The following is a 27,166-nucleotide window of genomic DNA, read 5'->3' as shown; positions in this document are numbered from 1 at the left end:
CCCTCACCTCTGTGTGTGTACTAACAGGGTGATCAGGTTTTGCATTTAAGATACAGACTTTTAGAACTAACAACCCCCCTTCAACTTTAAAGATGTTAAAATAATTATTAAGTAATGCAAGAGATTTGGGACAAGAATTCAAATTTATGAAAATCCTATTTAAGTGAGATTGATGACTTATTCCACACAGTTAAATTCATGGTTTGTAAGCTGATGAAAATGTGGGAATGTGGCACATAGGAAGTACCACTTGTAGGTAAAGCATTAAGTAAAATGGCAGTTTTAATGTTGCTTCACTTGGAAATTGATAAATGGTAGGAGAAAGAAATGAAGCAAGTCTCGGACTCTGACTGTACAGTGCTGTCCCTTTACTTCAAGGCCACCTCCCCACCACAGACCCACCTCCTGGAAAATTCTCCCAGCCTTAAGGTTCAACTTGGATATCAGCTCCCAGATAGAGTTTCTTTCTGCTTCAACACAGCTCATTGGTCCCTCCTCTGTGTTTCTAGAGCTCACTGGACATTCTTACAGCGCTAATCACACTGAATGCTAACAAGTTGTTTATATGTTGGCCTTTGCCATGGGACAAAGTTTCTGAGGGCAGAAATTAACAGTCATATTTGTAATATATAATTTGTGACAGTGTCTGGAATGCAAGAGAAACTGAATAAACAAAAAAATGAAAGGAAACAGAAAGACAGATCAAGGATCGATGGATAGATGGGATAGTCTATTAGCCACATAAAGTTTAGAGCTTGAATGTATGAATGAATCACCTGGAAAATCCCCAGAATTCTCAGTGGTTCATGCTATAGGTCACTCAGTCATGTACTTCTGTTTCCCTCACGTACATTTATATATTTCTGTTGAAGATGAGTAATTCACAGCGACCTGTGACAAGCTACATTTTCTAATGCATTTATAGTCAAACATTACTAAAATCATTTACTTATTAATATCCCTTATTTTGTGCACTACTTTTCATATTAAATTTTTTAGCATTTAAAAGTAAAATTTGTGAGCTTGTTATGTTGATGTACTCTTGTAGTAGCGGCTACACTGGAGGTCAGGGTAGGAGGGTCTTGAGCTTGGGGGTCCAAGGCTAGCCTGGCAGACACAGCAATACTCTATCTCCCAAAACAAAAAGTTCTGAGTGTCTCAAAAGCTCAAACTATGACTATAACAACTTAGCAACAGTTCTGCTGTGGCGTGGTCTTTCTGTACAGATAGAGGCAGGCAGGAAATCCAAGCAGAGATACAGGGAGGAGATAGATGGGGTCGGAGGAGATGCTGAGAGCTACCCAGGGAAGCAAGAGATAATGCAACACAGGTAAAGCCACAAGACACATGATTAATAGAAATGCATTAATTTAAGATGTAAGAGCTAGCTAGCAAGAAGCCTGAGCCATAGACCAAATGGTTTGTAATTAATATTAAACCTCTGAGTGGTTATTTTGTAAGCTGCTGCGGGCCAGGCGGGACACAGAAAAAATTTCAGTCTACAATTGGCGCCCAGACCTTTGGCAAGAATTTCCACATAAAATGTGAGAGCTTAAAAAAAAAAAAGTTCTTAAACGGAGCCAAGAGCAGCTTCCTAGTTCATGTCACTCATTATGGGGTGTGGTACAGAGAAGTGTCTCTTGGCAGCAGCAGGCTTCAGCAGTGGGCTTCAGTGGCAACATGGTGGACTTCCAAGGTCTCTCAGGGGCTACAATACAAAGAGGCTTCTCCTAGTCACTGTCTGTGGGCTTGGGAGCACAGCCACAGGCTTAAAAATACAGGCATTCTACTTAATACTGCTTCCCAGAATTGGGGAGGTAAGTGTACCTGTGCCATGTTGAAAAGCTGAAAGGGGCAAAGCCAGCAGCCAGGGCCACTGCTTTGGTCCTAGCCACACAGCTTAACAGTTTAAAAACTCTCCTGGTCAGAAAAGGATTAAAGATACACAATAAAACAGATTCAGATGGAAAAAACCTGTAAACAGGTTACCATATGTTTAAAATATACATAGGCTTGAGGAAAAAAGGATAGAGAAAGTCCTTAAAGAAGAAATAGAGTAATAAAAAATGCAATAAGCCACATAAAGATGGAAAATATACACAGAGTCTGGATTATGTATATTATTATGTTTTCTTTGAATTTTTTGACTGTTAATGTGCTAACTACAGAGAGACATTTGATTGTGGGGGCTACTAAGTTAAACCAACATATATATTTTAAAGAAAACTTCAAAATTTGGGTCTAAGGATATGTTGCTTTGGAAAAGAGGCTCTGCTTTTGTTTCCACAGAAGATGAGAATTTGTGGATCACTTCCAGGCTAATATGGTTTGATCAACTAAGACTCCCTGAAAGGTCTCTGATGACAGCCATGGCCCAAATGATCCAACATCCAGAACAGCTTCAAGGCAACTGGCTGAGACAATGCAGTCTCAAAGACTACTACAGACAAGATTTAACCATAATTCTAAATTTTCTCAGGATCCCCATAAGATTACTAGCTGTCTCTGTCATTTCTAGAATTATGGAAGCTGCTGGCAATACACTTCCTGTTTACTTAGGTAATATTATATCCTTCTGGGGTCTTTGATGGAGTTGAAGACTAGATAGTTATAATTATAGTTTTCCTTAGTTATGATAAAAGGTAAATGTAGCTGGAGTTATCTCCAGTCCCACCTGGGCCCACAGTCACTCAGACCCAAATAAACACACAGACGCTTATATTATTTAAACTGGCCTAATGGCTCAGGCTTCTTGCTATCTAGTTCTTATATCTTAAATTAACCCATTTCTATTAATCTTTAAGTTGCCACATGGCTCGTGGCTCACTGGTACTTTACATCTTACTTCTCATGGTGGCGGCGGCTGGCAGTGTCTCCTCACTCAGCCTTCCTGTTCCCAGAATTCTCCTCTATCTTTGTCCTGCCTATACTTCCTGCCTGGCTACTGGCCAATCAGAACTTTATTTATTAACCAATCAGAGCAACACATTCACAGCACACAGATATCCACAGCAGGTAAATTAGATACAAAACTTTAGAGTCACAAAAATAGGATAGATGATAGGATAGTTTCTTTAATTTTGCCAAATACAAATAGACTAGATATTATAACTGTAATTCTTGCTTGATAACTGTTTTGTTATATATAATTTTACTATGTTAAAATGAAAACCTTTTTTGATTAGACAGAAAAGGGAAAGCACTGTGGGATGGTCTTTCTGTACACTGTGAATATGTGTTGCTACCATTGGTTAATAAAGAAGCTGCTCTGGTCTATGTCAAGGCAGCTTAGAAGCAGGCAGGAAATCCAAGCAGAGATACAGGGAGGAGAAAGGCGGGGTCGGAGGAGATGCTGAGAGCTGCCCAGGGAAGCAAGAGGTAATGCAACACAGGTAAAGCCACAAGACACGTGGCGATATATAGATTAATAGAAATGGGTTACTTTAAGATGTAAGAGCTAGCTAGCAAGAAGCCTGAGCCATAGACCAAACAGTTTGTAAGCCTCTGAGTGATTATTTTATAAGCTGCTGCTGGCTGGGCGGAACACAGAAAAGGTTCTGGTTACACAGTTCTTTCCTCTTTATGAATAAAACGAGTTTTAGTGCATAAATCTAACTTATTACAATTTAGTGTTGGTATTAGAACCTCAATGAGTTCCAAGACTTGATAAAAATTGACCTTACAGTTTCAGGTCTAAGATATAACTAGAGAACAGCAAAGTTACATACAAATTATTCATTTTTTTTTTTTACTATTATGTGGTTAAATCATAGTAACTATAGCTGCTAGACTATAGACACAACCATTTATCACAGGTGTGGTTGAATCTGTGCAGACTCAGGCAGCATAACACCAGCAGTGTCTCACATGTGAGATATGAGATCAGTTCCCATGAGAACAGGAGCTGAGGTGGGCACACGGTGTGCAGAGACTTCCAAAGGATAACCAAGTGACTGTGAATCAGTCTGCTTCCTGTTATCACCCTGTGCCAATGATGCTGAGCAGCAGAGATAAGTTCCTTCCTGAGACAGTCTTCTGTGGTCTAACTTCTCACAGCCCTCATGGTACTGCTCAGTTTTATAACTTATGTGCAAGTCTCAAATGAACACATTTTAAGAATCCACCCCTTAGTAAACATTGCATTCTATATCAGTTAATTTCAGGAAATCCCAATTATTCATCTGCCCCCTACACACATGTTCCTGGTAGGAATATGTCTGTAACAGAGAGGACTCTTTGTCATTGTGCAAGCCATCCTCCATCCAAGATGTCACTTCTGCACACTCTTAAACTGTGACTGCAGGGTGATCTGAGAGACAAGGCAGAGCCATTATTTCAGGACTATATAATTCTGTCATTTTTACATGATCACATGAAGATTTTGTGTTGAAAATCTAAATAAAACAATATAGGCCATGAGGTATTTGTTTGGCAAATACAAATTTTAATTCATCCTAAAACATTTTGCTGAATTTGAAAACTATGTATAGATAGAAATATCTTTAAAATAGAAATGTATTCGCAGCTGGGTGGTGCTGTGGGATGGTCTGTATGTCAAATGTGTTGCTGATTGGTCAATGAATAAATCACTGATTGGTCAGTGGCCAGGCAGGAAGTATAGGCGGGACAAGGAAGAGAATAGAGCTGGGAAGTGGAAGGCTGAGGGAGAGACACTGCCAGCCGCCATTAGGACAAGGAAGATGTAAAGTACCGGTAAGCCACAAGCCACGTGGCAAGGTATAGATTAATAGAAATGGATTAATTTAAGCTGTAAGAACAGTTAGCAAGAAGCCTGCCACGGCCATACAGTTTGTAACCAATATAAGTCTCTGTGTTTACTTGATCGGGTTTGAGCGGCTTGGGACTGGCCGGTGAGAGAGATTTGCCCTGACTGTGGGCCAGGCAGGAAAACTCAAGCTACAGGGTGGTGGTAGTACACATCTTCAATTCCAACACTCAGGGAGGCAGAGGCAGGCGATCTCTGTGAGTTCGAGGCCAGCCTGGTCTATAGAGTGAGTCCTAGGACAGGCTCCAAAACTAAACAGAGAAACCCTGTCTCAATCCCTCCCCCGCCCCACAAAAAAAGAAATGTATTTGCTCTTTTTAAACTGTCAATTGTTTTAATTACAATAAAAAGAATCTGGAAGCTGGGCGGTGGTGGCGCACGCCTTTAATACCAGCACTCGGGAGGCAGAGCCAGGCCTGTGAGTTTCAGGCCAGCCTGGTCTACAGCGTGAGATCCAGGATAGGCTCCAAAACTACACAGAGAAACCCTGTCTCGGGGGAAAAAAAAAGAATCTGGAAAATAATGTTATTGCTGATTTTCACTGCACATAAATTAGGAAGAAGATTCTAAAACCAGTTTGTCTCTGGGTATCAAATGCACCAAGCATGCCTGTGAACGGGCTGATTGCTAAGATAAGGTGAGACAGTACAGTGAGACAGGGTGGAGGGACGCCACTGTTTCAGACCCCAGAATGCTTTGTCTTTCAGGCAGTTAGAAATTCTTATTCAGCATCAAGGTCTTCACTGTATTTTGTGTGAAGAACCTCTTTAAAATATAGATCTATTGAGATATATTTCACAATCATATAATTTACTCACTTAAAGTACATGATCCAATGGCCGTTAGTGTATTTATGGAGTTATGAACCATGACCACAAACAGGTTTAGAGCATAGTACCTCCTTAAATGGAATGCCATAGTCAGTAACAGGTGTTTCCTACCTCTTCCTCATTCTTCTTTCTGCTCTACCCAACCCTTCTTCCAAAATACTTACCTGCTGTATTTGTTGATTATGGGTACTTTATGTAACATGTTTTCAAGGTTCATCTATGTTGTAGCATATATCAATACTTTGTTCCTTTATCTGACAAATAACATTCCATTGCATGGATACACCACATTTTAATCAATTGGTGGATGTTTGTTTTATTTTTTTTACTTCTTTAGCAATCCTGAGAAATGGTACTGTGTAGGCACATGCTACTAATTATATTGGTTATATATCTAGTAGTGGGCATGTCAGTACATATAATAGCTAATGAACTGACTTCCAAGTGGCTCCATCAAGAGCCACTAGCAAGGCAAGAAAGTTTGGGGTTGTTCCTCCTAATCAAAATATATGAGAGGAAGGAAAGGAAAGAAGACAAAGTGAATGAGCATCATTAAGCACTGGTATCAAGCATATATATATATTAAGTACAAAAATTTATCACTTTCCATTGTGACACCATGAGGACCACAAAGCCATCACATTGAATTTTCAGTCATGTAAGAACAGAAACAAAGTGAGTGGTTGTGTGGTAAGAACCCAAATCATCCATGGCTACATTGCTACTGCCCACAGAAACCTGGCCGGACACTCTGCCATCCTCACACGTGTATCTTCACCGGTATTCCAGGAACTCTTCCACCAAGAAGACTGAAGCAGAACATGACTGAACTGTGAATTCCAGGGAATTACTGGAGTCACGTCAACCTCCCAATAGAATGCAGAAAACAAAGCTGACACCTCAAGTCCCCCTTGAACCCTGCACTCAAAATCCTTGTCTGGCTGCCCGCCAACACTAAACTATTATATCATGATCTTACTGAGTCATAACCAAGCTTCCACAACGAATGACCTGCCCCAAACCAGAGTTTCAAAAATCTCATAAATATGCTCACCACTCTTTCCCCTCCAAAATGCCCTAACATTCTATTAAGGTAGCATTTTCTTTATTAAAAATAAGTTTGGTTTTGTCCTATGGAGATAGTCTGTGAAGCTAGCATTTGGTGGTGGTTTGTTGTGAAAGAACTGCCTAGTTGGTAAAAAGTTCCTGAATAATTACAGAAAAGTATTTTTAGAAAATGTGTGTGTGGGGTGTGGGTTGTGGGTTGTGGGTGTGGGTGTGTATAGCACTCACATAGGCAGTATGCTATGCCATGGTGGATGTGTGGAGGACAAATGTCAACCTCAGGTGTTGGTTTCTTTGCCTTTCACCTTCTTTGAAATAGGGTCTTTTGTTCTCTGTGGTGTATACCATGCTGGCTGGCTTGTGAGCTTCTGGGGAGCCTCCTGTTTCCACCTCCTATCTCTTGTAGGAGAACTGGGATTCTAGGTATGTTTATCTGGTTTTACATGGGCCTGGGGATCTGAACTCAGGTCCTCACTATTGCACACAAGTGCTTTCAGTCCTTTTAGAAAAGTATATTCAAAAGTCAAAAGAATGTTGTGAAATGGAAAAAGACAGAAAAATATAATGTGGTTGATATATCATGCACCCCAATAAACTTACATGGGGGTCAGAGAACAGAACAGCCACTATATTAAACATAGAGGTTAGGCAGTGGTAGCACACGCCTTTAATCCTAGCATTCCAGAGGCAGAGATCCATCTGGATCTCTGTGAGCTCAAGGCCACATTGGAAACAGCCAGGCATGGTGACACACACCTTTAATCCCAGCACTTGAGATCTCATGTCTTGCTTGGGAAAGACACACGCCTTTAATCCCAGGAAGTGATGGCAGGAAACAGAAATGTATATAAGTCGGGAGGACCAGGAACTAGAGGCTTTTAAGCTTTTAGGCTTTTAGCAGCAGTTCAGCTGAGATCCATTCGGGTGAGGACTCAGTATCGGCTGAAAAGTTGGCGAGGTGAGATTAGCTGTGGCTTGTTCTGCTTCTCTGATCTTTCAGGATTCACCCCAATACCTGGCTCCGGGTTTGTTTTTATTAATAAGACCTTTTAAGATTCGTGCTACAATATAATTTAGAATTTCTCTAACAATGCATATTCTTGCTTTTCAGTGGTGATGACCTCATTATAAGAATATGCTTCTCACAAAGATCTCTAGAAGAGAATAGGAAACACAAGAAGTCCCAGTTCCTGATTCATGGGTGTGAAATGCCCAGAATGCTATACCATCACCAGTCCTTAGTCATGCACAAATCATAATTTAGTGTGGTCAGTGCTCCACTGTGCTCTGCCAGTCCAGAAGAGGGAAAGCAAGGCTCATAGGAGGGTCCTTCTCCAGGAGGAAGCGGCACCCAAATACGTGAGTCAGCATAATCTCAAACCCTGGTCCCCATTCTCAAAGAGGTGTCTACTCCCAGGAGTTTGGGTCACTGCTCTTAGGTGGTGGCAGGGTGACAGAGCCACAGCCAAAACAACTTAAAGTCACATCATCTGCTCTGGAGCCAGGAGCCAAAGTCTATCATAAACACAGCTTTGTATTAAAAGTGCTAAAATAGTATCATTTTGAATTAATGATTTCCTGATATTTATTTAATGTTAACTATTTTCTACTAAAGAGGTATATTTTTAGTAAGTGAATATTATTGATAACTGATAATAAAACAAAGATAGCTGAAACTGCTATCATGCTAGAATAAAGCTATAATTTCTACCTTAGACTTTTTTTTTCTGTGAGTGTGAGTGGTGTGGGGGGGGCGTGTACGTACATGTATGTAAGTGCCCATTTGCACATGGAGGCTAGAGGAGGAGATGAGGTGTCCTATTTTATCACTGGCCACCATATTTCCTTGAGATATGGCCTTTGACTGAACCTGGAGCTGGGCTGGCCATCCGCAGATCCCAGGGATCCTCCTGTCTCTGTCCCCACAGCATTGGGGTCACATGCTTGCAACCCTACATGCAGCTTCTTTTAGTGGGTTCTGGAGGTTTGAACTCAATTTCTCATGCTCTCTGCAGTAAGTGCTCTTTTTGATGAGCCGTCTCTTCAGCCAGCCTGGTTTTTTATTTTTCCCTTCATCCTTTGGGCTGGCTTGGTGATAGTACTTAGAAGTCTCTTTAGTCACAGCTTTTGGTATTTTTATTTACTCACCTTGTCTGAGGTGTGGATCAAATCATAAGGCTATTGTTCCCGCTCTACCTCCACTCCCCTTCTTTTCTTTTTGAGACAGGGTATCACTATGTAAGTAGGCAAGGTTATCCTCCAAATCACTCTCCTCCTGTCTGCACCTCCGAGTGCTGGGACCCCAGGCATGCCCACTGCGCTCAGCCCTGACCTCTGTTTTCTACAGAGTCTGTTTTGTGGACCACACAGAGAGAAGCAGGGCTGCAGATGGCGGTTAGCTCCACGTTTCACAGGGCTTCTTCAGGCTCTGCTGTCTCTAGAATGTTTAATTGTCACCAAATAAGTTTTTATTGTTTCCTTAGAAACCATTTCACTTATTCAGCTGGAATGAATACAACTGTTTTGTATATCCATTTCCATCTTATTTTCCTCATTGGTAGTTTCCTTGAAGTAATTGGAGGTAGCGGGTTATAAAGATTTATTTAAGGAGATGGGCATGCCTTACTGTATAGGAGTATATTCTTCAAATGAAAACAATCTCATTCTTTCCCCATGTTCCCCTTTCAGAAATGTGTAATAGGGCTTATTTGCTTAAAAGGACATTATCTCTTACCTACTTACAAAAAATGAAGATTTCCTAACATTTTATCAAAGTTTTGGCACCTTCCTACAATCAAGGGAAGGACAGCAGGCAGCAGAAGAGGCGGACAGTCCTGGGTACCTCATCTCTATTAGGAACTGTTTACTAAAGGATGCATAGGGCGGTCACGCTCTTGCCTCAGGATCTAACGTATCTATCTTAGTTCTCCAGACTAGTCACTGCTTCCAAGCGTCACCTTTGATGCGTTTCTGGTTTACTAGCAGCTCTTCCCCATCGCATGCTCTTGGCTCCCCTGAGCACCCCCAGCTACTGTCTATCCTCACTGCCTGTCTTTGGAACCTGATTATGCTGTGGAGGGCTGCGCTGCCCTAAACACCTCAGCTGAGGTCACACCATCATAAACCTACACTGGCATTTTTCTAATAATCATTTAAATGTTTACTTTTTAATTCAAATAAGCATATGTCAGAAACCTTATATCATATTATGTAAAAAAGTAAATATAATTTTCCATAATTAGAAAGCAAGCATAAAGATGAACATTATGGATACATTGTCCAGTTCTAGCTGGGGCTATGCTATTCTGTAATTTGGAGTGTGGGAGATTGGCAGGTTAAAGAAGGCCATGTGCCATCAAACTGAAACTTCCTTCTGATCTTATCAGAACAATGGGAAGGTGACAGCTGTCCTGTGGCTTCAACACTGTGTAATGTTCTGCTTACAGACACAGCACAACTCGATCTCTCTTTCCCTACGAGGAGAGCACATCTTACACTTTGGGAAACTCTGATGCAGACAATAATACTGGGCTTAGGAGCCAGAATGTTCTGTGCTCAAATCTAAGGTTTGCCATTTATAAATGTGACCTTAAGACAGGTCATTATGCTCTGTGGGCTTCCCTTTTTACTCCTTAAGTAAATGAGATCTATATCAGTGGTATATGTGGAAGATTTGAGATGATATGCTTGTAAAATGCATAGTACATGATAAGAATTAATGACTACTTTGTATTATCTCTAAAATTACCATAACCATTATCATTTTTGAGACATAGATCCAATATCATTCTCTTTGCAAAAATCACCACTTTCTCCCATGACATTTCACAATGCTATGAACATACTTTCACCATGATAATTTTGCTTATGTTTGTCTCAGTCATTATTTGAAGAAAACAGATTTTCCCAGCCCATAAAAGCAAACATTGATTGAAATCCTACTATGTTCAAAGTGTGTGAACCATACCATAGTTTGTAAAAAGTTTGTAAATGTAGTTTTGAAGAGACTGAGTCCTCAGGCGGATTATGGCCACATCATCAGAAGAGTTACTCACACATGCTGAAAACAGCATGGGTATATTTTCCACTTTGTAAATGAAGAGACACTTAAGTACAGAGAATTTTCCACTACGTCCCTGTCCTTAGCATGTCTGTGTCTCTCACAGCTGTTCCTTCCTACCCCTCTTAATAAAATTCAAATTGCCTAAACAATGGCTGCTAACTTTCAAGCACACTTCCTCCCTCTTCTGAGAACTGTCTTGGTCCCAAAATTCCCGAAATCAAATGAACTTCTGTTAACCTCTCTTGCCTAAGTTCAGAAAAACTTCTATCCTTCCCAAGTCAGACTGCCCCTTCTGAACCCCCTCTTTGCATTTTTGAATGAAGACATATGCCAGTGTGCTCTGGTTGATTTTTCTCACTGTAGAAGGTAATAAAGTGTGATAAAATGATATTTTGGAATCTTAAACTAAAAACATTAAAGGTACAAAAGTTTTGTTATAAAACATTTCACTTAAGTAAAAGAAAGAATACATGGAATGACCAGGGTAGTACTTATTTTCCACGGCCATGTGCAGCTTGAATTCTTGCTGTCCTTCAGCTCCTTATACCTAATTAGACACTGGAGCTGATGCTGAAGGTCATATGGCACTTAAAACAAAAAGATCAGTCCTCAGCTTTGAGTTTCAAGTTAGCTTAAAAATCTTTCATAAGGCAAAAATCTTGGAGCCTTTAATCCCCAGCAGAGGGTAGGCAGATCTCTGAGTTCAAGGCCAGCCTGGTCTATAAAGCGAGTTCCAGGACAGCCAGGACTATTATACAGAGAAACCCTGTCTCAAAAAACAAAAAACAAAAAATAAAAATGTTGGGCCAGGTGGTGGTGGTGGTGCACACCTTTAATTCCAGCACTGGAGGCAGAGCCAGGCAGATCTCTGTGAGCTCAAGGCCAGCCTGGGCTACAGAGTGAGATCCAGGGCAGGCATCAAAACTACACAGAGAAACCCTGTCTCAAAAAAAAAAAAAAAAAAGTTGTTTGTTAAGCTCAAGAAGCATTAGATGTGTACAAGAGGTCAGTTTCTAAACAGTTTGTTGTTGGGTATCTGAGCTACAGACCATGCCTGTACCTCCATTAGTAGACAGTGTCTGTCACAGGGGCGATGAGGGGTTCCAGAGTCAGACCTCAGGCTTCAAATCCTGGGCTATGCTTTTAACCGTCAGCAGCAGATGAACTCCCTGTCTCTCCTTTTAGGTTCTATCCAGAGGGACAGTTTTGCTCTTACAATAATCACAGGTCCAGTAGGAGAAATCTAAGCACTCTTAGGCATGACAGCCCTCCAGGTGCCGGAAGAGCACATTTCCATCTCCTGGGCTTGCTCTTTAGCACACACCTTCAGCCCATCCTCAGAACTGTAGCTCCTTCACAGTCCGGCTTGTCTCCTGTCACAGTTCAAGGCCATCTACAGGTTACACAAGGACATCTTTCCACACCACTGCTTCATAAGAATCCACTTTTATACCCAGCCTGGTCATTTCATTCCCCCTGAATCCTCATTTCTAACTCAGACCCTTCTTGGAAGTACTGGAGAACTGACTCAGCCTCCCAGGGAAGGCCCTCTGGCAACTGTGACTCAATTATCCAGATGTTCACAATTTTTCCAGTCTTCTCTCCAATTAGCCAGCAGATTTAAACAAAGAGATGTGTTTAACTAGGTCAGCTGTTGGGTTCAAGCTGGGTCACTACTTCTTCACAAACCAAGGAAAGAAAAATCAAAGTGTAAGACAGGGGTTTCTGCATGTTTTAACACTACCTCCAAAGCCCATTTTCCTTCCTCTGAGCCCAAAAGATGTCTTAAATTCTCTCTGTTTCCCCTTAAGAATAAAAGCCTCATCATCTCACCAATGAGAATTTGGGAATGCCACCACAAGTCATGTAAACGGAAGCTCCAAGAAAATACCCCATCACTGCTGAAGCTCTACAAGGCTGGTGGTGTGATTAGAACTTCATGATATGGAGGAGAGTTGGAATATTGCAGATCTGGAGCCAAATTGTCTTGGATTATCTTTAGTCTTTTTAATAGGCTTTCATTGCCCACCCCTGTATCTGATGTAATATCCTTTTGACTATTAGGTAACATCTTTGGAATGTATTTCTATCAAATGAATCTACAAGTTTTCATCAATTCACAATCTAAGAGTGGGACTTACTAGCTTCTGATACAGATTTCTCCACTGTGCTGTAATCAACTTCCTTGACATTCTCACTAACAGAGCTGGAAAAACAACTTTACTTATGACTTTCTTTGTTTTTTAACTACAGAAAGCTCATAAAACTGCTTCCATATTTGAGAGATGATAAGAGGTAACCTAAACCCATGTTCCTGGGCTGTGCATTCATTTGACTCAGAATAAACTATCTTTTATGCTTTTTGAGGTGATAGCTGGGTTTTGTGTTGACAGTTTTGGCATCCCATGTGAGACCTCCAGATAACTCACTTGATCTGAGGAGTCACTGAGTCAGCTCCAAGTTACCAGCTCAAGCTCTGCTTGCCTGATCACTCATTTGTCTCCTTAGGTGGACGAATGTGAGTTTTTTGGGGGTCTTGGACTACCATTTTGGTTTGGCCGATGGGCCACTGGTTTATTTTGAATAGGTTGTTGGGTGCCCTCTTGTCTGTGTGGGAGCAATTGCCCACAGCACTTGCCTTTAGAACAGCTGTTTGCTTTCACAGTGTATCTTTGCTGTCTGTGGCCTTTCTCCTACCACTCCTCTCCTATCGATCTCTGGCTTCTGTCTGTGTTCTCTCCTGCTTGTCCCTTTTAATTCATAGATTCTATGAGGGCCTGGCCATAAAGACACTCTAGATAAGTGGAACAGTGTGAAGGTGTGGGGGGACTCTCCAGGATGTTCAATAACTTCCCAGGGAAGCCAAGACAACATAACCACCCTGTTTCTGTACAGTACACATAAGGGGTGATCAACTAATAGCTTGAGCCCCATCATGCTCCCATAATGTGAAAGATAAACCCAAGACACAATGAAAGGAACTGATTTCAGGTGAGACCTGAGGGAGTACTCCATATATAGACCATAAATCTGGCCCCAAACACCGACCCTGACAGCTAACATAAATATGGAAAAAAATTAAAGATCACTCAGAAATTACCCCTAAGAACTTTGAGGGTCGCAGAAGTGATATCCTATTAAATCTACATTTATGGGATAACTAGCTTAATTGAATACTTTGGTCAAATACAATAATTCAGCATGGGTTGGTCTCACTCCCACAGATGACCTGTTACCTTAATACCACATGTTCTATCTTATTTGTGGACCCAGCTCCAAATCCTCAGATGTGACTATAACCTGCAGTAACCACAGACACCAGGAAAGAGAAAAAATATTATTGCTGAGGTGGGGGAAGGGGGATGGCAGTCGGACAAAGGTGCTGTGAGGGGGAAATGGAACAACTGGGTGGGACTTTACTGAGAGGTCCTTCCAAGAGCCACTATCTAACAACCCCCTAGTGCCAGGCATGGGAAACTTCCCTTCAAGTCATTGGTCAGAAGAGCCTAAGAGACTCCTGAAAGAAAATAGCTATTTCCATTGCTCTTTGTTGCTTCCCAGAACCTGAATGTAAGACCTTGTTGCTAAAGACACCATACACTTCGGACACAGAACTTGGAGGAATTGAGCTGGAACTGACCTGGAAGCCTCCTTCCTGAGGACTAGCTCTCATAGCATCTCAAGGTGCTATATCAGCTGCCAAGGAAGAAAAGCAACCAATAGTTCCACCTATCTGTAAAGCCTATTAACTACAACAATGACTTGCATGGCAAGATATAATGAAAGATGTAATGGTGGCACTTACAGCTCAGTGATAACCAGCAGCTACCTCATTGGACTTAAGGCTCACTCAATGAAGAGAATTCATGCCTGGCAATGTAAACATAGTTAACTACTGTGGCTGGTGAGGCCATGGGCCCTAGAGGAGAACCTATTACTGCCACTTTCCTAAACCAGCTTAATTCTCAACTGCATTCTAAATACTTATCTTTAATATGGACAGATAAGTACAGCTCTCACCCCTCACCAAAGAAGCTTCTTTTTGCAGCAGGCAGAGACCATCACAGAACTCTACAACTGATCAAAATGAAGAGAACAACTGTCTATGGATGCCCAACCCCAACTGATATATCTACAACATAACCCCTATACCTAAGGCTCAGGGAAGATTATGGTAAAGGGATCTGAAAGAATGTAAGAATCAGAGGATCAGGGCAGTTGATAAGAGATGTCTCCAAAAATTGGCAGGGAGTTGCACCCACGAAATTTCAATAATACAGTAGTCTAAACAAGACCTGCACAATTGCAATATCAGTTGACATGCCAGCGTAAACTGGGAAAAATTCACAATGTTCCACCTCTAGATGAAGGGCTACAGAAAACTGAAGGCTGCCGAGAAGGGGAGAATCAGTGTTCTCAGGAATGAGCTCCTTGATAAGTTATTTAATCTCAAATAATCATCTTTAAACACATATACATGTGAGCAACACTAAATGGATTCAGCAGGTTGTATTAATATAGACCCCGCTCTTTCTCATGTGTGTGTATAGCAATAATAATTAAAAAAGAAAAGATCATGAAATTGAGAGGGAGTAGGGGGACAGAGGAGGAGTTAGAAAGGGAAAAGTGAGGGGTGGAAATGGTGTATTTATGTATAAAATTATCAAAAAATATAATAAACTAAATGTTAAAAAATAAAATTAATTAAAAACAAACAAAACACTGTACTATATGGTCCAATTCCCAAGGTCAGAGCTTGCTTATAATAAGTATACTTTAGTTTCCCCTATTTGGATGAATATCTGATATCTTCAAAAAGTTATTTACAACTGATTAGAAAACACAAAAATAAGTATCAGAAAGTTTCTTGTGAATGTTCCATAATGGCTTTCTGGATTAAAAACAAACAAACAAACAAACAAACAGATTTAACTTTATCCTTAAGAGATTTTGTCCTGCCTGAACTTGAATTTCATTTTCTCTTGTCTTGACTCTCAGATTCCATCTTGCTTCTGGACTCCTTGCTTAAAGACTACTGTATAGACTTTGGTCATTTTCTTTTTTTCCTGAGTCATGTAGAAAAGCTAGTCAACTTTTTGCTAAACCTTTCTTACATCCAAGGAATCTTGACAGGACAAACATTGCAGACCTTGTGTGTGTTCTGTGGGCAATAACCACCATTTCATAATTTCATATTCTGTAGTTTAAGGCCTTCACCTTTGCATCTTCAGGAATAACAATTAGCTTTCTATTATGTGTACCATGCCAATTAGAAATCACCCTGAATATCTTACAGTCTCTATAATTATACTGAGTTCTATGTCAAACAGAAATCTTCCTGTTTCTGATTATTTTGCCCCAGATGTACCTGGAGCATATTTTAAAGTCAAATCTCCTTCTTATTTCCTGTCCACATTTTTAACTATCCCAGATCCCCTGGATAATTTATCTACTGCACTAATATTTACAGTTAAAGAAGTATAGACATACTCCTTTTCTCTTTGGGCTCAGGAAATGTCTCCAATCATTTTTCAATCACTTGTGGTCCAGAGAGAGCCTAAATATGCCCTTTTCTGGGGGAAATTTAATCCATATGTTTATGATTAATTTATATGTATCATTAAATTGGTGTTTCTAAGACATTTCATTTGGCAAGCTATTTGTCTCCTTTATCTTATAGGAGTTGGTAAGGGTTTGCACTCAGGTGCTTTTCAGTCCTGGCAAAATACCTGGAGAAGTTGTTCTGAACATTTGAGATGCATTCTGCCCATGCTGTCATTGACATACACATGCACAAATACTGTCAATTAAGAGGCAACAAGGGGGGATCAACAAATGTGTGGTCAATGTCCCTTTAGGCAACATCATAATTGTTCTTTGGAGTGGAGTATGGCTTCTTCTAATGACCGATTTACTAAAAAAAATTCAAACATTTGAATTTAGTCATAGATGATTTAATAATCTTCCACTTTGCATTATCATGTCCTAATATTTCTGCCTTCAATTTGCTTATTTTCTAAAAGTAAACACTAATTTGTATAACTTGGGAGAACCAGGGACATGAATTTTTACTAGGGACATTAGAAAAGATAGTAATGAGGCAAAACTTTAATTATTGAGGATGTTGGAGTAATTATGAGTAAGTGGTTCCAATCAAAGATAGGCAATGTATGAGCATCTAGTTGAAAACAGAATTAATAACACAGGACAAATACAGATTATTAAAATCTTTGACTACCAGGCCTATGAGTTCGGAGGTCTGCAACAGCAAGAGATATTTGACAAAGGTATCTTAAGAAAGCACACAGAACACCAAATAGATTATACCAAAAAGAAAGTCCTTCCATACACAATAATCAAAATACTAAATATACAGAACAAAGAAAAATATTAAACACTTCAGGAGAGAAACACCAAGTAACAAATAAAGGCAGACCTGTTAGAATTAAACCTGACTTCTCGGTAGAAACTCTAAAGGTCAGAAGGGCCTGGATAATTTTTCTTCTATGATTTTGTTAAAAATATTTTCTGGGCCTTTGAACTGGAATTATTTTCCTTCTTCTATTTCTATTATTCTTAGATTTGTTCTTTTCATAGTGTCAAACATTTCCTGGATGTTTTGTGTCAGGAGTGTTATTAAATTTAACATTTTCTTTGACCAGTGTATCCATTTCTTCTATCATATTTTCAATGCCTGAGATCATCTCTCCCATCTCTTGTATTCTGTTGATGAAGCTTCCAATCTGCCTGTATTTCCCCATTTCCTATCTGACTGTATTTCTTCCACTTCTAATCTTTCCTCCACAGTATATCATTCAGGGGCCTAATTGTGCCTTCCTTCTTCTTAAGACAGAGACACGCACAGACACAGAGACACACACAGAGAGACACACACCCACAGAGACAGACAGAGAGACAGAGACAGACACAGACAGAGACACACAGAGACACACACAGAGAGACAGACAGAGACAGAGATGGAGAGACAGAGACAGATGCACACAGAGAGAGAGACAGACACACACACACACACACACACACACACACACACACACACACACACAAAGGGAAAAAACCCTCCAATGTTATTTTCTTTTGCTGTGAAGCAGTACATGTATCCTTTTCTTGTCCTGTACTTCCAATAGCTGTTTAAATAGAAAGATGAACTCCGTTTGCCATATTTCTAGGGAGAATCAAAAGCTAAATTCTAAGAAACCTTGGGGAGGAAAACCTCAAACTTTCATGGATTTATTGGATAAAGACACCCAAGTCACTTTCATAGCTAAATCTTTTGGTGGTGATTGGTGTTGGGAGAGGGGGAGTGGCTCTTAAAATTAACTGATAAAATTTGGGCTAGGTTACCAGCAGGAAAAAAAACAAACCTAAAGGCACCCTTTACAGCAATTCAGTGCTCTGTGTAGCTTTCCCTGCTGAGTGTATGTTGTGTTGATCTGTCACAGGCTTTGGTTGTGGGGGTTGTGACATTGAGGGCTCTTCTGATCAGGAAGAGTCACATACAGGACAGGATATGTTGCATAGGAAGTAGCATGTGAAAGTTAGTTCTTAAACTGCCTCCATATCCATATCCTCCACATCTTCCATTTTACTTATTCCAATGTCCAGAATAAGTGAAAACAGTTTATTTTGCTCAGTCCTTGCCATGCTTAAAACGAAATCTGAGATGAAATAAGACATTGCTAACAGTTCAAAGTGAGTGATGGAAGTATTTAATGATTTATCAAGTTCTGAAAATTGATAAATTGTGGGGTATACTTAAATAATTTAAAGCAGAATTGTTTACTTGTTCTATTTCCAAGTCTTTACTCCCATTTCTTTCTAATATTTCCATTTCTGCCCTAATATTTTATGTATGTGCAAGCATGTGTGTACATGTGTACATGAGTGTTTGTGCATGTGTATATGCATGTGCACACCTCTGTGTGTGTGTGTGTGTGTGTGTGTGTGTGTGTGTTTGCTGAATGCTGACTCCAGGGTTGTTCTATTTCTATAAAGCATTTCCACTTCAAATGAATAGCTTCTAAAACATAAAAACGGAGTTAAGAAAAAGACATATTATTTTTGGTCCTAACAGTTCAGTAATCAGGAGATTTTTTTTTTGTTGGTTCCCAGAATCACTACCTATCTGCCTACAAATACAGTATCTTTGAGGAAATAAGCTTAAGTTCATCTCATTGTGACACTCACCAAAAGAGCCTTCCAACCACCAAAGGGCCTTTCCCTTTTCCCTCCTTTTACATCTTTCATTATTTGTTCCTCTCTCTTTCTGGACTGATTATTCTAAGTAAATTTTCATGGTCTGGGAAAGCTGAGCAGCTTGGGCATGGCTCCTCTCACCCCAGAGCCGACTGTGTTCATCTTCATCTGCAGGTTGCTTCCAGGGTGGCACAGCACGCCCCTGAGCTCAGACACGGCAATGCTGAGACTGCTTCTTCTCTCTGACTTATTTAGGTTTACAAAATTTGCAGTAGCTGTGATCCCTCAGTATTCTAATCTGGGAACAATATAAATGGCTGATGGCAGAGTGAGATTTTCAATTGTTGCTACTCAGTGATTCACATAATGCGCTGTCATTAGCCCTTTGATGTGACATACCACGGTTTCCAGGGCTTATTGGGCCATTCATAAACACGGCAATGCAGACCTGTCAGGCCCTTAACCGCTTTCACAGGGTATTTGGCCACATCTTCTCTGGAGGGAAAGAAAATGTAATATTTAATTTGTCTTTATCTATTTTCAGTCACTTCCTCTCAAATTCAGGAATCACAGCTTTCCCTTCTGTTCCTTTAATTTTCTGGCAATTTAATTTTAAAAAAATAAATGTCATATTTTAATCATCATTACTTGAATCTATTTCCATATATCTATACAATGTTTAAAGATTCTCACCACAGTTATGCTCATGTTATTGTTAATAACTATTGTGATTTGCAATTTTATATCTTACAAAGTAGCTTTATAAACAACAAAAAGCACTTAATAACCATTGCTTATTTATGATGGGGTGAAAGATACAAATTCACTGGCTCATCCAACCCTTTGTAACCCTCTGAGATAGATGCTATTCTCATAGGGTCGGTAACTGATGGTCACTGAAGTTTTCTAGTAATTTCAAGTACATATAGGGGGTAATTGGAAAAGCTAGTCAGTCTGATCTCAAAGTCAGTACTTTTAAAAAGTAAATTCAAGCCGGGCAGTGGTGGCGCACGCCTTTAATCCCAGCACTCGGGAGGCAGAGCCAGGCGGATCTCTGTGAGTTCGAGGCCAGCCTGGTCTCCAAAGCGAGTTCCAGGAAAGGCGCAAAGCTACACAGAGAAACCCTGTCTCGAAAAACAAAAACAAACAAACAAACAAAAAAAAAACAAATAAAAAGTAAATTCAAACACTTCCTGCTCTCCAACTTCTGCAGTTATCACCCACTTTCACAGAGGAAATAAAGGCTCACATGACTAGAAAACTACTGTGTTGCATTTTGAGCTCCATCTGATGCTGGGCCCAGAGCTGTTTCTACTTCCCAAAGGGATGAGCTGTCACAACTACTAGTGCATGTTACTGACAGAATGTGCATACTGCTCAAGTTGATAAATAGACAAAAGATGAGAATGGTCAGTATAATAATCAGAGGAGCCTGTATGTATAAGCATTAGGGCCAAGCGCTGCCTGCCCCGTCAGATGGTGCAGAGTGCAGGCTCTGATCTCAACAGCCAGGGTTTGGTTTAGAACTCAGAGGAGAAAGAAGCGAGTCATGTTCATGGGCATGCAGCCCGGTGCTCTGGCCATTGACGGAGGCAGCCGGAGTCCCAGTGATTGATCCCACAGCCAAGGCTGCCCTTCTCTCAGCAGCAGCCTTTCACAAAGAAGGCTGTGCATGGAAAAGTCTTTGTTGGGGCCCCTAATGACAGGATTGGATTTCACATCACAGCTACCCCTAAACAGGTACGTTTTGCTTCTTTCATGTTCCTGATGGATCCCACGGGAAAGGAAAGAAAGAGAAGAAAGGTTACACTAAGAGACAGGTCGCAGGCTAGTTTGTCTGGGTTTGTACCTCTCCTGCCATACCACCTCCAGGTTTGTAGATTTGAATTCTTCAATTTTCACACACCCTGTGTGGCCATGGGATAGTAATGAGAAAAGTTTTCTGAGATAATTACTCACACTTCATCTACCATGACTCTCTGGAAAATGAGTGTTTCTGTGTCTTCGTATATGTTACTGCTCATGTTTAGAAAATCCCACCCAAACTTGCCTCTTTACATCTAACTTGCCACTTAGTGAGAATCCACCTAGCCATTGTCTCTCCCAGAAGGCCGTCCAAGACAGCCCTTGCACGCCTTCATCAGACTGCCTTTTTTTGTTCTTTCCTATTCCTTAAAATGCTTTTGCCATAGTCCCTATTAACGTTTCTACCGTCTGTCTGTATCTGTGGTGTCAGCTCCTGGAGGGCAGATGCTGTCTACAGAGCTCAGCCCAGCATCCAGCGTGATGATGACTATAATAAATCCATAAGAATGAATGGAACACATATAAAGCTAAGATTTCTATTTACTTGGCTATTTAAAGGACTTAATTCATCATAGCCTTTTAAAATAAAGATATCCTTTTTCAGATTAAAAAATATTATTGAGTGCAGCAACTTTACAAACAAAAGGTTTACAAAGAAGAAAAAAAGTGCCTGTAATTTTCTTGCCCTGAGATACAGTCCTATCTAATAATTTTCTTTACTTATATGTAAATACAAAATCAAAATCTTATGCTTTAAATTATTTTTTCAAGTATACTGACAATGAATTTGGAAGTATAAGGGGGAGGCAGTTTTATCTTCAATTCAGCTCAATCAATGGGAAACCAGAACCCAAACACACATACATAATTGATGGTAGAGCTAGGAACCACAAATTTTGTCACAGTTCTAGGCTCTGTTGCTCCTTGTGATACCTCTTGTTTGGATGGTTCAAGTCTCAGTCAATCCAGCTACACTGGGATAAATGGGTTTGTAATTTGGTGTTCCTCCAGAAAAAGGGTGCATTAAGTTGATCCTGTTTGCATATCTCAGCTATGCTATGTATAAGGGGTACCTTCTCTAAGGGGATGGTCCCCTTAGAGGAACGGGAAAAAAGACAGGATTATTTAACAACTTGTCCTACAATTTTGTGATAGATAGGCTAACCAAGTAAGCCAAACTGGGAATAATAAAAAGCAGAGCTTCTTTCCAAAAGCTAAATAAGAGCTGAACAGCAATGGCTTGGCTCAGAGTATGTTGCTATAGTAACTGCAACCATAGGTTTAATTTCACTATAGAGTACTGAGTTGTGCTCTAATCCATGATTGATGATTGTATCCAGAACAATGTACATAGAGAGTGTTCAATGGATATGCACAGGGATGTTGAATATTTGTTGTTACTCATCAAGAACAGTAAGCAAAAATGAGTGCCGACAGCCCACAGCTACACCCCTATGCCCAGCGTAGACATGTTAAGACAGCATGATCTAGCTCTTTGTAGTAGTCCTAATCAGGACTGACCTGTAATCTTACAAACACACAGTGGGTTATTGGCTCTGCAGATGGAGGACCATGTCTTATCTGTATATCCACACAATGGTGAGCTCAGAGCTCAGTGGGTTTTTTTTGTTGGTTTTTTTTTTTTTTTTTTTTTAAATTACATCTGTGTGAAGACTCTTTTTGCTGCCCTCTGCCCTAGCGTGGGAGTTAGGAGGACGCAGATTGCTAAGTCCCCATTCCTTTTCCTGAAGGCTTTGTAAATCACAATCTGGAAAAAAAAAAAAAAAAGCGACAAGCTGAATTCCAAACCCCTCTCCTAGGAGAAGTGCCCAGGGTTGGTGGGGTCTGGACTCTGTCCACTGAATGTGCAGATCTCTTCTGCACAAACATCGTCTACTCCCAAGGGAGTCCACGACTGATTGCCTAGCTGTGGAGACTCACATGTCCCCTCTTTCCCAGTGACAGAACCATCGGGAAGGGCGGGCGTGAATGACAATGCATGGCTGAACTAAAATGTGCTCCTTTTCTCAGGAGGAGGGTGCCACTTTTCTAGCAGAAAAACCATGAGGAAACAAGGAATGTAGCTGAAAAGTTATTTCCTGAGCAGAACAGGGGGATGTAGAACCCATTCTCATTCTCTCCCTTCTCCTTCTCCCTTCTTCATCTGTCTCATCCTACTTCTTAGAATTCTTTTGTAAAAGAGAAGTCTTCAGGTCCAGAGGAAAACTGATTGGATGGCACAGAGCAGCCCCCATGCCTCCTGTCCTCACACGTGCTCTGTCTCCTCCATTATCAGTGTCTTTCATCAGAGCGGTGCTTCCATCAGTGACACAGAAAGCCCACATTCTGCAGTAGGATTTAACTATGGTGTCCATCCTGTGGTTTGGGATCAACATATAAAGTACCCACCATTTAGTATCATCCAGAACCATTTCCACCCTAAAAATCTTCTGTACCATTTTTCCCTCACCCTAGCTCCTAGAAACCACTTTTAAAGTGTCGTCTTGTCTCAATATTGTCTCTTACCTTTGACTGGTGCTTTAGGAATGGCCCTGCCAGAGCTGAGCTGGAATGCAGCAAAGCTAACTAGGAAGGGGAGGGGTGGTATGGGACAGGGCCTGAGGAGCCCCGAGGCACAGCTCTCACAGTTTCTGGATTTACTCAAGAGCACCAGCAGAAACGGAAAAGAATTTGCTAATAGGATTCCTTCCTGAAATATACTAAGCTGGGTTTGAAGGAATGGGAAGAGAAAATACTTATTTTTCTGGGAGACAAAGTAAAGTGCAGTTCACTAATCCTCTAATCTCTTAACAAACTCTTCTGGAGATGTAACCACAATGTAAAATCCACAAGCTTTTATTGGCAATGTTAGTTATCAATTCCACAGCTCTCTGACATGGCAACCAATATGATCCTCAGGTCTAGCTCCATCACCCATCTTAGAGACCAGCCAGCAGTGTCTCTCAGATCACGCCCTGGTCTGGCCTTGTAAATTCTTTCCAGGGGAGACTTAGGACACACTCTCCCAGCTGCCAAGTTTCCTACTTATAAGGTGCAGAATTTTTACCACAAGGAAAGATAAAAAGGAAAGCTGGCTACCTTTTTAAGTGCTTTTACGGATGATTTCTTTATTAGAGCTTGATGTTTCCAGAAACGCAGCTGCCCAGCTCACTCGGGGCTTTGGCTGCATCCATGGAACTTGTTTTAGCATCTTAAAGGCTTATGCGAATTCTGGGGCCACTAGGTATGAACTGAGGACTACTATGCAATGCTTTTTTTGAACCGGCAGTTACTCTTATTTGTGGAGAATAAAGGTTTGTGTCTTTATTGTATACATGGCCATGGTCCTGGGCAGTCACACAGCAATGTGATCAGATACTCAGGTGGTCCAACCCTGGAAATGAGGCCTGTCTAGCCTTCTAACACCCATCTTTCTCTCCAGACTCAAGTAAAAGGCAGAATTTGCCTCAGGCCATGACAAGGACACCTAAGTCAGCATCATGGGAAATAATGTGGCACAGTAAACAGAAAATAGGATTTAGAGCTAGAAAACCCAGGGAGACCCAGCTACTGTGACTTCTCTGACCTTAGACATTCACTTATTCCTAGAACTTCAGCTTTTTATTATTTTTTCAGGAAAATTAATAAAGTCATATTTACCTCAGTAGGTTTTGTTTAGAGCAGTTGTGATAAACCACAATTATCTTATATGTTTATTTTCCATTTCTCACCACACTGCACAGGGACTTTGTCATTTTGGTTCACCACAGAGATCCACTGCCAGGAACTATCAATAAGCAAATAGGACATGATGAAGATGAATGAATGAAATTTGAATGAAGGAAGGAGAGAAGGAAAAAAAGGAGGAGAGGAGTTTTGCTGATATACCAAATCAAAGAGCATCCTGCATCTGTGAATTGGTAAATATTATCTGCATTGCTGAAAATGGACCTGAAGCATTATGTTAGACTGGTCATGTCTTCCTGGTTAAAGCTCTCCAGTGATTTTTCTTAGTACTGTGATTAAAGTTCAATTGCCTGAGCAATCTGACTCCTGCCTACTTAATTTCTATCCAGTCTTTCCCTGCCTTCCATGTCTCAGGCACTCATGGTCCTGTGTTTCTGCAGACATGCCAAGTTAGTTCCTGTAGTGAAATGTTTGTGTTAGCCTCTGCTCTGCTTAGAAAGTTGTGGGAAATCTGCATACCTGCCTTTTGAACGCCAGTTGTCTCTTCACTTATATGTCCTATGCTCAGAAAAGCCCCTCCTGTACCTACATCTAGGAACCCTCATCATATTCTATTATTTATTTATTTATTCATTGTTGCATCCTCCCCAACTCCTGCTACTCAAAAATGTTTAATTATATTTATGCCAAATAGAAGATGTGCTCTATGTTTGTTTAGTATTTATGCCATGAATGTAGTTTTCTAATTGTTTTGGCTTATTTACACAGATATATGAAAACAAAACAAATCTCTATAGTTCTGAGTAGAAAACTCTCTCCCCGTCCTTCCTACCTCAGTCTCACATACACACTTTGAGTCGTATTCTTGTTCTGTGCATAAAAACAATTGTGCCAACTGGTTTCAATTTTGAGACTTGGGAGTGATACTCCTGTGGGCCATACAATTTCTTGTTCTGGGCTTGAAGGCCTCTTGACTTGGGGTTTGGAAGGTAGAAGCAATGGGGTAGAAATAGGTAAAGGGTAGCAAATGGCAGGAACTGTTCCAGGCTGGGTTTATTCCCAGGACCCTTAAGGCAACAGTAATTGAAGGCACAGGATCTGGGTCTAGGGATGCCATTATGTTCCCCTTTCCCTGTCTCATCCTCAGTGACCTTGTCAAATAAAACATCTCTAAGGGCAACCACAGGGATGGGGAGAGGAGTCTGTCTTTCCATCAGGACCATGTAATGATATGATACCATATGAGACCCACATCAAATAATCATCTGTGTGATTTTTCTGAAAAGAAAAGAAAACAAAACAAAAAACAGCTTTTCTGGGCTAAGACTTCTCTGATGATTATGCAGCAGGTCACTCAGAATGCTGCCTTGGGGAAAATCTCTTCATCATCACTTAGGGGTCAACATCTAACTCCAAGTGCACTTTAGCCTTAAGAGATGGGCTCCTATTTTATCTGATCTTAGCATACCCCCATCTGCTTTCAACATGCTGCATCTGACGTTAACTAATGTCTCCTATTAGCATTAAAAGAAAACAATCTGGAAAAATCCACTCTCAAGCAGAGTTCAAACAGGACACAAGGAGATGTGGAATCTCAATTGCACAAAGTTTGCTAAAGTAATAGTAACGAATTGATATATTATACACATATAAATATATGTATGTGTGTGTATGTCTGTGTAGGTGTGTGTGGTAGGGGGGAGTGAAGCCAAAGCCCATGGAATGGTTCATGAAATCAAAGACAAGAATGCTCTGTCTGATTTATGAAAGAGATTGCCAATAGCAGAAGGAGAAACATTCTCCTAGTATGGAAAAAGGCATGATTAAAAGAACCAAATGATATGGAAATGAATTGGGAATCTTTATCCAAGGTACTTACTGGTAATGGGTTAAAATTCTGGTCCACCAGATGGTTATATCCATGGTCAAAAAATGAGTGTCGTATCACAACATCAATGCCCTGATTAGCCAGCATTCCTAAAGTGTTTAACCATCTAAAAAGCAAAAGAAAAGAAGCCACATCAGCACATTTAAAATGGCATTTTACAAGAACATTAGCTAAAACACACAAATAAACTCTACCTCCTCCCACCCCCCCACAAGCACCACCAAATTTATTTGTTGCTTTAAAAGAGAAAATCATTTTAGGTGCTGAACATGAAGCTGTAAGAAATCTCAAAGATTCTCAGATCTAATCTCTTTATTTTACAGGAAAAGAAACTGAAGTCTGGGGGAATAAAATGAATTGTTCATGGTCATAAAGTTATCACAGCTTATGTCATATTTTACTTCTAGAATATTAACAAATGAATACTGTGACCACTTAAAAGTCTAATGCATCCTCCCTGGCCACAAACGTGCAACCCCAGGATTTCACAGTGTACCTTGTATCCTCAGCCTCCTCACTCTATAACAGTGCACACACTTTTCACAGGATGCTAACCTACATAGGACTATGACCTCTGCAAAAACAGCCTTGTCATTTGGTTCCCTCATATATCACTGTCCCGTCAATGTAATACTGTTTTTCCTCAACACCACAAAAAACTATTCAGAGATTAAGTTCTGTTATCTCCTTCTCATATGTGTTACATTAGGAAACCTGCATTGACCATGCACTTATCCCTGAGTATGCAAAGTACCTAGTTTACACAACATGCTACTCTTTTAAAAAGCCTGCCTTCTAGGTTCTTACCAAACTTCCTGCTGACTCGG

The 27,166-nt window shown here is 40.5% G+C and overlaps 1 protein-coding gene across 2 annotated transcripts in view; it reads right to left on the bottom strand.

The window, feature by feature from the left end:
* Window positions 1–27,166, bottom strand: part of Hpse2 (heparanase 2 (inactive)) — a 669,816-nt gene that overhangs the window by 101,945 nt on the left and 540,705 nt on the right. For both annotated transcript variants that reach the window (XM_052713473.1, XM_052713474.1), the window contains one exon: window positions 26,331–26,445. In XM_052713473.1, the coding sequence (XP_052569433.1) occupies window positions 26,331–26,445 (115 nt within the window). The remainder of the gene's footprint in view (window positions 1–26,330; window positions 26,446–27,166) is intronic.

This window comes from Peromyscus californicus, unplaced genomic scaffold, assembly GCF_007827085.1.
Source record: "Peromyscus californicus insignis strain IS unplaced genomic scaffold, ASM782708v3 Scaffold_4__1_contigs__length_199733344, whole genome shotgun sequence".
Classification (NCBI taxonomy): Eukaryota; Metazoa; Chordata; class Mammalia; order Rodentia; family Cricetidae; genus Peromyscus; species Peromyscus californicus.
This window is presented reverse-complemented; position numbering and strand designations above follow the sequence as displayed.